The sequence below is a fragment of the Trematomus bernacchii genome, unplaced genomic scaffold (genome assembly GCF_902827165.1).
Source record: "Trematomus bernacchii unplaced genomic scaffold, fTreBer1.1, whole genome shotgun sequence".
NCBI lineage: Eukaryota > Metazoa > Chordata > Actinopteri > Perciformes > Nototheniidae > Trematomus > Trematomus bernacchii.
The window spans coordinates 6,179,251-6,192,430 of NW_022987608.1; the positions used below are offsets into that span (position 1 = coordinate 6,179,251).

Here is a 13,180-nt window from a genome sequence, read left to right on the forward strand (position 1 = left end):
GGCTTATTGTGGGTAGCATTTGCCCAAGGAAATTATGTCCCATGGGCTCACGTGAATACCACATTGATTCACCGTTGAGAAGCTGTTGGTCCTTTTTTAGTGGGTGAAGGTAGAAGGCTTTGGCGTCAGATGGGCACAGGGAAACATACTTTTTGAAGCTGGCAACGGGGCAATTTTGGTTTTCAGGCTCGGCGAAAATAAAACCTCTGTCATTCTCTTTATTCGTGTCTTTTGGATCTTTATGATTTTTGGTATCGGCGTTGTGGGCAAGAGATATATATTCGCATCCGTGATCATCAAGTTTCAAAATAAAAGAGCTTTGATTCAAATGTCGATTTCCCTCTCTGCCTCTTCTGGCAAGATGCAGTTGGACATCCATCCACACTTTCCGGACCAGTCCGCCGGCTGTGTTCACAGACAGCGCCTGTGAAGCCCTGAGCAGCCGCAAATCCGCAGCTGAGATAGGCGGGTGGTGCTGGCTGACGTCTTTCCCGTTTTTGCGGAGCTTTTTTACAACAGATGTGAAAACATCGTTGCTTGCTTTAAACGTAGCGCAGTTCATAATGTCAAACCTTGGAAAGTTTCTTGATATCCCTGCCCTAATGCCCAAGTAACTGGCAACTGAATAGGTTTTGCCGTTTGAGGTCTGGACCGTTGCATAAAAGGACCGCAGCTGCGTGTTCAGGGTTGCTGCTCCATAGCTGTCAAACTCTGTTGGTTCTTTTTTTTCAATCAACCAGTCTTTAAATAGTTTCATAGCCCATAATGTGTTCCGTTTTGTATTCAATTCATGCCTGTCCTCTTCAATTTGGTCGATTTCTCTGTCATTCAAATCTCGGTGTCTTTTCGCCTCTCTTACTCCTCCGCTGTTTTCTTGTCCCTCTTGTCTTTTTCTTTTCTTCACTGGGGACTCATCAGCCACTAACCATTCCTCCAAATTACTGTGCTCTCCAAATATATTAAAATTAATGTTAAAATCCTCCATGTTGCTATCACACGACAGCGGAAAACTAAAGACAAGCAGACAGTTTGCTTGCTTTTCAAACTGTTAAATTTGAAAAACAGTTAAATGACCGAACTTCTTTCTGAGCGTCTCTTGTCTTGTCAGTTAGAAAAGCAAACTGCATGCAGTTTGCTTTTCAGCCAAACTGTATACAGTTCAATCGACCGGACTTCTTTCTGCAGATTTGAGCGTCCTTAACAACGGTCATAAATCCTTGACAGCGGTCTGTCTGTTCTGGATTAACAACGTGTCACGTGTTCTGAATTGACCAATCAGAATCGAGTATTCAACTAAGCCATGTAATAAACACAGATATTCCTCTCATTCTACCAGACAAGGCACCTGCCAATGTAAAGGAGCAATTCGAACACACTGAGGCTCAGCAGGACGTTCTCTTTCCCCCGTCAAACATGAAGGCTACATCATGCACACAAGATGATATACAACCTGGTGACAGCATATCAAACATTGGTAGCAGAAAAAGCAGGCAAAGCTCAAGAGTTTCCAGCACCGCATCTGCACACATAAAAGCTGAGGCCGAAGTGGCAGCCATGAAAGTACTCCAAAAACTCCTAAAGGACAAACATATCCTGGAAGCACAGGAGCAGGAATTGAGGAAGAAAAAGGAGGAATTGAGGAAAAAGGAGCAAATGGAATTGGAAGGAAACATTGCTGCCACCATTGCAAAAATGAAAGTGTTAGCAGCCCCCAGGGGATCAGCTAATTGTTCTATATCCAGGGGTGCACATAACTGGTACGCAGGTACGCATGCGCGGCAACAATCTGAAATGCGTAACGTCACTTGTGTCACAACGCGCCTTTGCGTACCTGATAGGTCATCAAAACAAAACACATATTTCGCCTACACATGTTTCTTGTCAATACTCAGTGGAGTAAATTATTAGACATGTCCAAAAAAAACAAAGACATTAAGCAGCCACTTTGCCGTTTCGCTCCCTGCTAAAATCTTCAGACTTTCTATGACTGATTGAACTGGGTGCTGGCCGTGCCGCGCAGGACATAACCGACGGACCTGTGAAGCTTCACAGGAGGCAGAGGCTTAGATCACTGGACGACAGAGTTGGTCGCCGTATGCACAGACGGAGCTGCTGTTAACGTCGGTGTGTACAACAGAATTGTACCAAAACTACGTCAACTGGCTGCGGTGGGAGACTCCCCTGTGCACATTCTGTGCCCCGCGCACACACTGGAGAACTGCGCAAAATCAGCTGATCACAACGTTCACGCTCTGTGGTCAAGCTGCTGCAGTTTTATTTACAACAAAGTGGAGTAAAACACACAGCTGCAAACTTACTCAGGCTGTTAATGGAAGAGTTTGAAATCAGACAGAGGTGGAAGAAGTGTTACTCAAGTAAAATTAGAAAAGTATTATCATCAAAATCTAGTTAAAGTAGCGACAGTAAAAGTAGTAATTTTGCAGATTGGTCCATTTCATAATAATGTATATGATATGTTTTATAATTATTGATCATTAAAGTGTTTAAAAATTAGTTTGAATTACTTTGTATACTGCAGGGTAGCTTGTGGATTTACTCCAGGTGGAACTAAAGTCTGATTTAACACTTGATTATATTTTCACATCATTCATCCACATCTGTAAAGTAACTAAAGGTATTAAATAAATGTAGTGGAAGAAAAGTACATGATTTACCTCTGAACTGTAGTGGAGTAGAAGTACAAAGTAGCATAAAATAGAAATACTCAAGTAAACTACAAGTATCTTAAATTGTACCTAAGTACAGTACTTGAATAAGTGTACTTTGTTACTTCCCACCTCTGAAATCAGATATGACTTCAAGTCATGTGATAATTTCTTAGTATTTGATCCTTCAACTTGGCCTCAGGAAATGCAAGGACTTCACAGTTTTGGCAACAAGTTTTGGAGAAAGCAAATTGGAGGCTTACAAAGAGACAGGGAGGTGCATCTTCATCATCTTCATCATCTAGCATGCAAGAAGTGTAAATAGAGGACAGTGAAGGAGACACTGAGGAGGACAGTGAGGAAGACTGCACTTATTAACACCACGCTTCATGTGGGGTGAGTACCAAACGCTGTCTCCTGGTACTCATCTGAGTAACTCACTCAAAAAGTTATGTGCACACCTGTCTATATCATCCAATGGCATGCAGTCATATTTTGAAACGGGACAAAGGGAAATACAGTTTGTACCATTAAAACAACCAATCATAACCACCACAGACAGAGCTGTCACTAACATTGATACAGCTCCCCTAACACCCAATGCAGGCATCAGGAATCTAGATGAAAATCTACATGTAACATCTCCAGATCCAGTAACTGCCACAAGCAACAGTGACAAGTGCAATATATTTTCAGTCATGGAAAAACAAAATGAAATAACAGCTTTATTAATCCAGCAACAGTGTCTATCATCCATGCCCAAGAAAGACATTCCAGTGTTTAATGGTGACCCACTTCAGTACCAAACATTTGTGAGATCTTTCGAATTCAATATTGAAAGCAAAAACAATAACCCCAGAGACTGCCTCTACTACCTGGAGCAATATACAACAGGACTGCCCAGAGACCTTGTACGGAGTTGCCAACATATGGCCTCAGACAGTGGATTCAGCAAGGCCAAATGGTTACTACAACAGAACTTTGGCAATGAACATAAAATTGCTACAGCATACATGGAAAGGGCTCTTTCATGGCCATTAATAAGGGCTGAGGACACAAGGGCTCTACAGGCATACACGGTCTACCTTAGAGGATGTTGCAATGCGATGGAAGATGTAAACTACATGTTTGAGCTCAACATTCCAGCAAACATGCTAGCCATTTTAAAGAAACTTCCATATAGGCTGAGGGATTTATGGAGAACTGTAGCATGTGACATCCAGGAAAAACACCACCAAAGAGCTGCCTTCAAGGATATTGTGGAATTCCTTGAAAGGCAAGTAAAAATTGCTACAGATCCCATATTTGGGGACATTAAAGACCCCCCTCCCGTAAGCAAAGACATAAGAAGGCCACAGCCTCATCCAAGAGGAAGCATCTTTGCAACCAATGTGAAAGTTACAGAAAATAAATATGACAGAAGCACTGTAGAGAAAGGGATTTTGTCTGCTGTGAAAAACTGCTTGTATTGTAGATGTGAACATGCTCTGGAGATGTGTCCACAGTTAGAAAGGAGGACACATCATAAAAAAAATCACATTTCTTAAAGAAAATGGTCTTTGTTTTGGCTGCCTGTGTAAGGGACACATAAGTAGAGACTGCAGGAAACGAATGAGGTGCAACATATGCAATTTAAATCATCCCAGAATGTTGCACATCTACCAACAAAGGAAGGAAATGGAAAATGAGCAGGAGGAAATGGAAGAAGCATCTGCAAACACTGCTGAAGCCTCAATTCAGACAGGTGGCCTTACTGGGGCCGGTGAAGATGGTTGCAAACTCTCCATAGTACCAGTCCAAGTGAAAGCCAAAAAGGGGAACACAACAGTGCATACCTATGCATTTCTTGACCCAGGCAGCACTGCTTCGTTTTGCACATTAGGCCTTATGAACAAACTTAACCTCCAAGGAAGAAGGTCAAACATTCTGCTGAGAACTATGGGTCAAAGGAAGGTCATTGAAACCAGCATTGTGTCAGGCCTAGAGGTTGCTGGACTGGATAACAGCGACTTTTGTGATCTACCCGGCATATACACTCAGAAGACTATGCCCGTGCACAAAGGAAATATTCCACGTCAAAACGACATCAATAAATGGTTGCATTTGAGGGATGTTTGTCTACCTGAAATTGACGCTGAAATTGAGTTGCTGATTGGTTCAGATGTTCCAAAGGCCCTTGAACCTATTGATGTAATCAGGAGTGTGGGGGATGGACCTTATGCCGTAAAAACCATGCTCGGATGGACAGTTAATGGACCATTAGGAGGATGTCCTGATGATACTCAGGACAAAACTTCAATAAGTGTAAACAGAACATCAGTTGTGCAACTTGACAAGCTGTGGGAACAGCAATTTATGACTGACTTTCCCGAATGTGGGAGAGACAACCAAGAACCTTCCAGGGAAGACCAACAGTTCTTGGATCTGGTTTCAAAATCTGCCCACCTAGTCAATGGACATTATTCTATTGGATTACCATTGAGAGAAAAGGAAATATGCATGCCCGACAATAAAGGTGTTGCTGAGCAACGCACTCTGAACCTTAAAAGAAGATTTAAGAGAGATCCTTCCTTTCATTCTGATTATACCAACTTTATGTCTGAGATGATATCTAAAGGCCACGCAGAGAAAGTACCGGATCATGTCTTGGAACGTAGAGACGGCAAAAAATGGTATCTACCACATCACGGAGTTTTGCATCCACAAAAGAACAAACTTCGAGTAGTGTTTGACTGTGGAGCAACATTTCGGGGAGTTTCACTAAATTCTCAGCTCTTCCAGGGGCCGGATCTGACCAGTACCTTGCTGGGAGTTTTGTCTAGATTCCGTAAAGATCCTGTTGTCATCACTGCAGACATCGAAGCCATGTTTCACCAAGTGAAAGTTCCAAGTGAAGACCGTGACTTGTTACGGTTCCTCTGGTGGCCTGATGGAGACTGCAGTCAGAACCTGGTGGAATATAGAATGACCGTGCATCTCTTCGGAGCAACCTCATCCCCAAGCTGTGCAAATTTTGCCCTTAGGAAATGCGCTGAAGACAATCTAGAACAGTTCAGCCCTCAAGCCATAAACACAATTATGAATAACTTTTACGTAGACGACTGTCTCACTTCAACAGCTTCAGAAGAAGAGGCAACAGCCCTTTATCATGAACTACGAGCCACTTGTTCCAAGGGAGGCTTTCTACTAACAAAATGGATAAGTAACAGTCGGCATGTGTTGGCTGCCATACCTGAAATGGAGAGAGCAAAGGAAATAAAAAATCTGTATTTGGACCATGACAATCTTCCAGTGGAGAGAGTGCTGGGTGTACAATGGTGCGTTCAGTCTGACGTCTTCAAGTTCAAAATCATCTTGAAAGATAGGCCGCTCACAAGAAGGGGGATTCTCTCAAGCGTCAGTTCAGTGTATGATCCCCTTGGAATATTGGCACCAGTTGTCCTCACTGCAAAAAAGATCCTGCAAGATTTGTGTAGGAGAAAGCTTGGCTGGGACGATAAATTACCAGAATCTATCGTGCGGGAGTGGATGAGTTGGACCCAAGACCTTCATAAGCTGGAAGACTTCAAGGTTGACAGAAGCTTCAAACCTACCGACTTTGGAACGGTGTCATCTGCTCAATTGCATCATTTCGCTGACGCTTGCGAAGAGGGTTATGGAACTGTAAGTTACCTGTTTCTGCAGAACAACTCTGGCCATTCACATTGTGGATTCGTAATGGGAAAAGCAAGAGTGGCTCCGTTAAAACCAGCCACTATCCCTCGCATGGAGCTGACTGCCGCTACCATGGCAAGCCGAATAGACACCATGTTAAGAAGGGAGCTACAGATGGAACTATCAGATTCTGTATTTTGGACAGACAGCACTTCCGTACTCAAATACATCAACAATAACACCTCAAGGTTCAGAACCTTTGTGGCCAATAGAGTTTCGGAAATTGCCAAAGTATCAAATGCACTACAGTGGAGATATGTTAACACCATAGACAATCCAGCAGACATGGCTTCACGAGGTTCGACTGTAAAATATTTTCTGAAGAAAGAAATCTGGTTGTCCGGACCTCAGTTTCTACTTCGACCTCAAGAAGAGTGGCCCCAAAACCCTGATGGATTGAAAGTAATCTCACTAAAGGACTCTGAAGTCACGACAAACGCACGACAGTCTTTCTTCTCTGACATCATTACCAAAAACAAAAACAACGCACGTGCCTTGTTTGCTACCGTCGACAGACTAACTAACCCCCCAGTGTCAGTAGCCTCTGAATTTCTATCCACCAGGGCGTGCAATGATTTTGCCTCCTTCTTCACTGACAAAATTCAGAAAATTAGACAAGCAGTCAGTGCCTCTACATCAGGTACAGCAAATGTTTTGTCCCTATGTCCACCTAATATCAATTCAAACACCATGACACAATTCCATCAGATTAATGGTAAAAACTTAGAGGACATTATTCAACTTCTGAAATCCTCCTCCTGCTGCCTTGATATTATTCCAACAGGATTTTTCAAAGATGTTTTTCCTTGCATGGCCGCAGATCTACTTCATATAGTAAACACATCTCTTCACTCAGGTATTTTTCCAGAGGCCCTGAAAACTGCAGTCATTAAACCGCTCTTAAAAAAGAATAATCTAGATGCCTCAGTAATGAACAATTACAGGCCAATATCAAACCTGCCATTTCTAGGTAAAATCATTGAAAAAGTAGTATTTCAACAGTTGAGTAACTTCTTGCATTTAAATAACTGTTTGGATGTGTTCCAGTCAGGATTTCGTCCAAACCACAGCACTGAGACTGCTCTTGTAAAGGTCTTCAATGACATCCACTTAAACACAGACAGTGGCAGAACTTCAGTGTTAGTATTATTAGATCTCAGTGCTGCATTTGACACTGTTGACCACAACATATTACTAGACCGACTAGAAAACTGGGTGGGACTTTCGGCAACAGTTCTAAATTGGTTTGAGTCCTACTTAAAGGACAGAAAAAAATTTATTTCTATAGGTAAATACACATCTGAGTTGACAAATATGACATGTGGGGTACCTCAAGGCTCCATCTTGGGGCCTCTTCTCTTTAACATCTACATGCTACCACTGGCTCAGATAATGAAAAACAACAAAATAAGTTACCATAGCTATGCGGATGACACACAAATTTACGTAACAATTTCACCAGGAGATTATGCTCCAATTCAAACACTGAGTAAGTGCATTGAACAAATCAATGACTGGATGTGTCAGAACTTTCTCCAATTAAACAAAGATAAAACTGAGGTAATGGTTTTTGGAGCCAAGGCAGAACGTATAAAAGTTAGCGCTGAGCTTCAGTCTGCAATGTTCAAAACAACAGATAAAGCCAGAAATCTAGGTGTAGTCATGGACTCTGACCTGAGTTTCAACAGTCACATTAAAACAGTTACTAAATCAGCCTACTATCACCTAAAGAACATATCTAGGATTAAAGGACTAATGTCACAGCAGGATTTGGAAAAACTTGTCCATGCTTTTATCTTCAGTAGACTCGACTACTGCAATGGTGTCTTTACAGGCCTCACTAAAAAATCTATTAGAAAGCTGCAGCTAATTCAGAACGCCGCTGCTCGAGTCCTCACTAACACTAAGAAAGTGGATCACATCACTCCTGTTCTGAAGTCTTTACACTGGCTTCCTGTGTGTCAAAGAATAGATTTCAAAATATTGTTGCTGGTTTATAAAGCTTTGAATGGTTTAGGCCCAAAATACATGTCTGACCTACTGCTAAATTATGAACCATCCAGAACCCTCAGGTCTTCAGGGACTGGTCAACTTTCTGTCCCCAGAGTCAGAACTAAACATGGTAAAGCAGCATTCAGTTATTATGCTCCGAATATCTGGAACAAACTCCCAGAAACCTGCAGGTCCGCTGCAACTCTTACTACTTTTAAATCCAGGCTGAAGACTTTTCTTTTTGCCGCTGCTTTTAATTGAACTATTCACATCTTAAACTGCACTGTAACTTTTAACATTTATCCATGTATTTTTTCTTTTAATGTTTATTTTATTATCTTTCCTTTTTAATGACTGATTTTAAATGCCATTTTTAAAATGTCTTCCATTTTTGTAAAGCACTTTGAATTACCTTGTGTTGAAAGGTGCTATATAAATAAACTTGCCTTGCCTTGCCTTGCCTTGCCTTGCCTTGAAGTCAGGAGCATAACCGTTAACACTACTCGGATCATGTCTGAGGAAATGGATCCTGTCAACCAATTAATCCACCACTTTTCATCTTGGAATGGTTTAAAAAGGGCAGTAGCATGGATGCTCAGACTTAAAAGACTTATTTTGAATCGCAGCAGAAAGAGAAACCAAGCAAGTGTTGTTCTTGCTCAACTAATTCCAGATAACATACATCAAAGAGGCCTATCACAAAAGGAGAGAGGGAATCTCGACAGGCAAGAAAACAATGGTCTCACAGTTGAAGAACTGGCAAACGCTGAAATAGAGGTAATCTGTTTTTGCCAAAGAAAGAGGTACGCCGATGAAATCTCAAATCTGAGAAAAGGAATAAACGTCAAGAAAACCAGCCACCTTCATAAACTCAACCCCATCCTGGAAAATAATGTGTTACGGGTTGGTGGACGACTTAGCCGGGCAGCAATGCCGGAGGATATGAAACATCCTGTCATAGTGGCTAAAGACTTTCACATTGCCGATCTTATTCTGCGAAATGTTCATGAAGAAGTGGGTCATGCCCGACTACGCCAACAATATTGGATTCCTGGAGCTACTGTAGCAATAAGAAGAACGTTGTCGAAATGCGTAGTCTGTCGGCGTATAAATGCTACTCCTGGACAACAACAGATGGCGGATTTGCCCCTGGATAGAGTCTCTCCTGATGAACCTCCATTCACATATGTTGGAGTTGATTATTTCGGACCCTTTGAAGTAGAGATGTCCCGATCCGATCACGTGATCGGGGATCGGAGCCGATCACGTGATTTTCAAAAGATCGGAATCGGGAGAAAAAAATCTGGGATCGGATTTTTTTTTTTTTTTTTTTTTTTTTTTTTTAATAAAATATTTTTCTTATTTTATTTAATGTTACAAAACAAAAATGACCATGTTCACGTCTTAAAGTCATCCTGAGGCCTTAGTTTTGGTTTAAAATTACACAACATCATGTATGTGTTGCTTCTTTTGGGCTTGTTTTCATAGACCTGGTTGCTTATTTCTCTCAAATCTGGCAACAGAGTGGGCGCAGTGTCTAATAGTAGCAGTAAGCTAACAAGAGGCTACGTTCAGCTGGTGACTCGGGACAGAGAAAATGTCAGGAGTTTGGAAGTATTATAAAATTGAAAGCGAAGGCAGTGTAACAGCCAGATGCAATGTTTGCAAGGCGGAGGTTCCGCGTGGTGGAAAGAACAGAGCTACGTTCAACACGACCAAACTAATACGCCACCTGAGAAACAAACACCAACAACAACACAACGAGTACACAGCGGCCATTCAGGTAACGGCACTGAAACAACCGACACTTTCAGAGACTTTTAAAAGGAAAGAGAAACTGCCCCAGAACAGTGAAAAGGCCAAAAAAATAACAGCCAAGATAGCTGAATTCATCGCGTTGGATGACCAGCCGCTATCTGTGGTGGAGAACGTGGGGGTTTAAGGGACAACTTGAATGCTTTTCTCCTTTTTTTTCTCTTAATGCATTGCTTAAAGATCGGATCGGGAAAAATCGGTATCGGCAGATTGTCAAAATCAAATGATCGGAATCGGATCGGGAGCAAAAAAAGGTGATCGGGACATCCCTACTTTGGAGTGAAGCGTGGAAGGAGCATTGTGAAACGTTATGGCGTCATTTTCACATGCTTAGCAATAAGAGCAATTCACCTTGAAATGGCATCATCTCTTGACACTGATTCATTCATCAATGCGCTACGGCGCTTTATAGCTAGACGTGGTCAAGTCAAGGAACTCAGATCTGACAATGGCACTAATTTTGTAGGATCCGAACGAGAGTTGAAGGAGGCAATTGAAAGTTGGAATCAAGGTCAGATCCACAATACACTTCTCCAGAAAGGAATTAATTGGATCTTCCATCCCCCAGCTGGCTCACATCATGGAGGTGTTTGGGAAAGATTAATCAGATCAGTACGAAAGGTTCTCAACTCCACTCTGAATGTACAAAGTCTCGACGAAGAGGGACTTAACACAGTCTTATGTGAAGCAGAAGCTATTCTCAATAGCCGTCCAATCACCAAAGCTTCTACAGATCTAAACGACCTAGAAGCACTGACACCGAATCATCTTTTGCTCCTTAAGACAACACCATCCCTGCCACCAGGACAGTTTCAAAAGGAAGACATTTACGCTCGCCGCAGGTGGAGACAAGTTCAGTATATGTCAGACTTATTCTGGAAAAGGTGGATTAAAGAATATCTTCCCCTACTTCAAGAACGACAGAAATGGTCAAAAATCAGACGCAACTTCACGCCAGGAGACATCGTGATCATTATGGATGACTCAGCGCCTCGGAACTCCTGGCTTACTGGAAAAGTTGCTGAGACCATCGTTGACAAAAAGGGACTCGTGCGTATGCTTCGGATCAAGACCAAGACTGGTTTCTTGAGCAGACCAATTAACAAAGTTAGCCTTCTTCAGGAGTCGGAGGACTTTTGCCAAGTCTAAATGGACTATTTTTGCCTATTTAATTTTTTGTCTCCTACCCCCTTCACACACACAAACCACACTAAGCATTTTACTGATACTGATTAGTGAGTAAAGATGATCACTTTTCCAAAAGACTGCAGTATATGAACTCTGAACAAATAATTCAAGAAAGAGACCTGGACTTATATTTTGTGTGTATTGTCATTTATTATAGTAATTATAATTTTGTGAAATGATAATTAGGGGCCGGTATTGTAGGTGCCATAACGCTACTTGGCTCAAGTTCATTATTTGTATTATTCGTTTAAGTCACCTTTATTTGTTTGTTGAGCACTTCCGGTAATTGTCACATGGGTGTGGTTTGGTTATATAAGTCACCTGTTTGATGTCGAGTGCTGATGACAGAGGGTGAGCTTGTGCTGTCAGTTTTTCTGTTGACCGTTTTGTCCATAGTTACTATGTTTTGATTTTGTTTATTAAATATCCTTAAAACTATATTGCTTCAATATGGACTTTCTCTTCGAAAAACGCGTCACAGTTTATAGCCAAGTTTAGCCTCTCGGCGACTCAAATGTAACTGGGGATTGAGCCGCCACATGGGATAAGGAGGATAAGTTCAATGTGCACACATCACACATACCTGACAAGGACAAGGAGACAAACTGTGTCACCATTTAGTCATGGTGAACACATGGTAAATGGTACCACGTTTGGCGATGTCTCCTTGGGGTTGACTAAAAATACACGGAATCCATCAAGCAAAGCAGTGGGCGAGACAGGAGCCGGTGGATGACTGTGAGGTGTCATTGACAGAGCGGCTCTTCAAACTGCCTTTAACTGTATGAAGGATTGTGACACTCCCTCAATCGCTCAGTCTGGAAATAGTGCGTTTACGAACAAAGAGAAAATGTGAGCGGTTCTCTCTGCGTGTTACAGAGAGAATATATTCACAAGTCAACACAGATCAGTGAGTGGGGTGCCTGAGGATCAGGAAAAGTATGCGTTTAAGCTTTGACAGATCCTCTGCAGGAAACCTGTGAAGCATGAAATGTTGCGTTTCTTGTGTATGAGCCACGATTGATTTGTGTTCTTTTGAAGCTAAAGCATAGGATTTTTGTTGTAGATCTCCAACAGTGGACTGTTACTAAGCACATTTACTCAAATACTCTACTGAAATAAAAATGTAAGGCACTGCACTTGAGTGTTTCCACATTGACTGATACATGTTGATATACTATGATAGGTTAAGCTACCCTGCATTATATAACATATTAATTTTGTGATTTTAGCCATTGCAGACCATTTACATGCACAAACACACTGCAGGAAGTCCCCCATAGGCATAATCGGGCCTCTTCTGTTAAAAAATACTTTTACATTGATATTGCTGCAATAGTTGAATGCTTATTTGCAAGTTTAGTTGGAATAATCAAAGCTAAATCAAAATGTTACATTCATCTAACACTGCCCATGAATGACGGGTGACTTGAAATCAAACTGAATAAAAAAAAAGCAATGCAAATACTTTTTCACTCTTTCACCTAATTTGTGTTTTAAATACCTGAATTTAAACATATCTACAAGCCTTTCTCCATGTAATTTTGTATTTTATCACTATGTATCTCACTATAAACTTGATGTGCAGCCACATCTTTTCCCCTGCACAGAGCAATACTGTGCATCATGTCACCATGCAACCAGGACTCCTTTTCTGAGTCATTTGTGCAGCTTGAAAGCGCTTTATTGACGTCATGTCGTCTACTACTATAAAATGAACCCGTCAGTGACTACCTGCAAGTAGAGCTTAAATTGTGCCATTAAGGCTAAACTGTGCTCGATATAGAAAGTGTACGAGGAAACTA

General features: G+C 41.6%; 1 protein-coding gene across 1 annotated transcript; it reads left to right on the plus strand.

Moving 5' to 3' along the window:
• Nucleotides 1-1,554: 1,554 nt before the first annotated feature.
• On the plus strand, nt 1,555-5,560 carry LOC117483106. The gene is made up of 3 exons (XM_034131266.1): nt 1,555-1,736; nt 3,136-4,170; nt 5,521-5,560. The coding sequence occupies exons 1-3, from the start codon at nt 1,555-1,557 to the stop codon at nt 5,558-5,560; spliced, it is 1,257 nt and encodes a 418-aa protein (XP_033987157.1).
• The last annotated feature ends 7,620 nt before the right edge of the window (nt 5,561-13,180 follow it).

Excerpts from the sequence above, each read along its gene's own strand:
- LOC117483106 (XM_034131266.1), top strand. The coding sequence starts at position 1,555 with ATGAAAGTACTCCAAAAACTCCTAAAGGACAAACATATCCTGGAAGCA. Across the intron at positions 1,737-3,135 it reads GGATCAGCTAATTGTTCTAT|ATCATCCAATGGCATGCAGT; the intron begins ATCCAGGGGTGC and ends ACACCTGTCTAT. Across the intron at positions 4,171-5,520 it reads GCTCTGGAGATGTGTCCACA|ACATCGAAGCCATGTTTCAC; the intron begins GTTAGAAAGGAG and ends TCATCACTGCAG.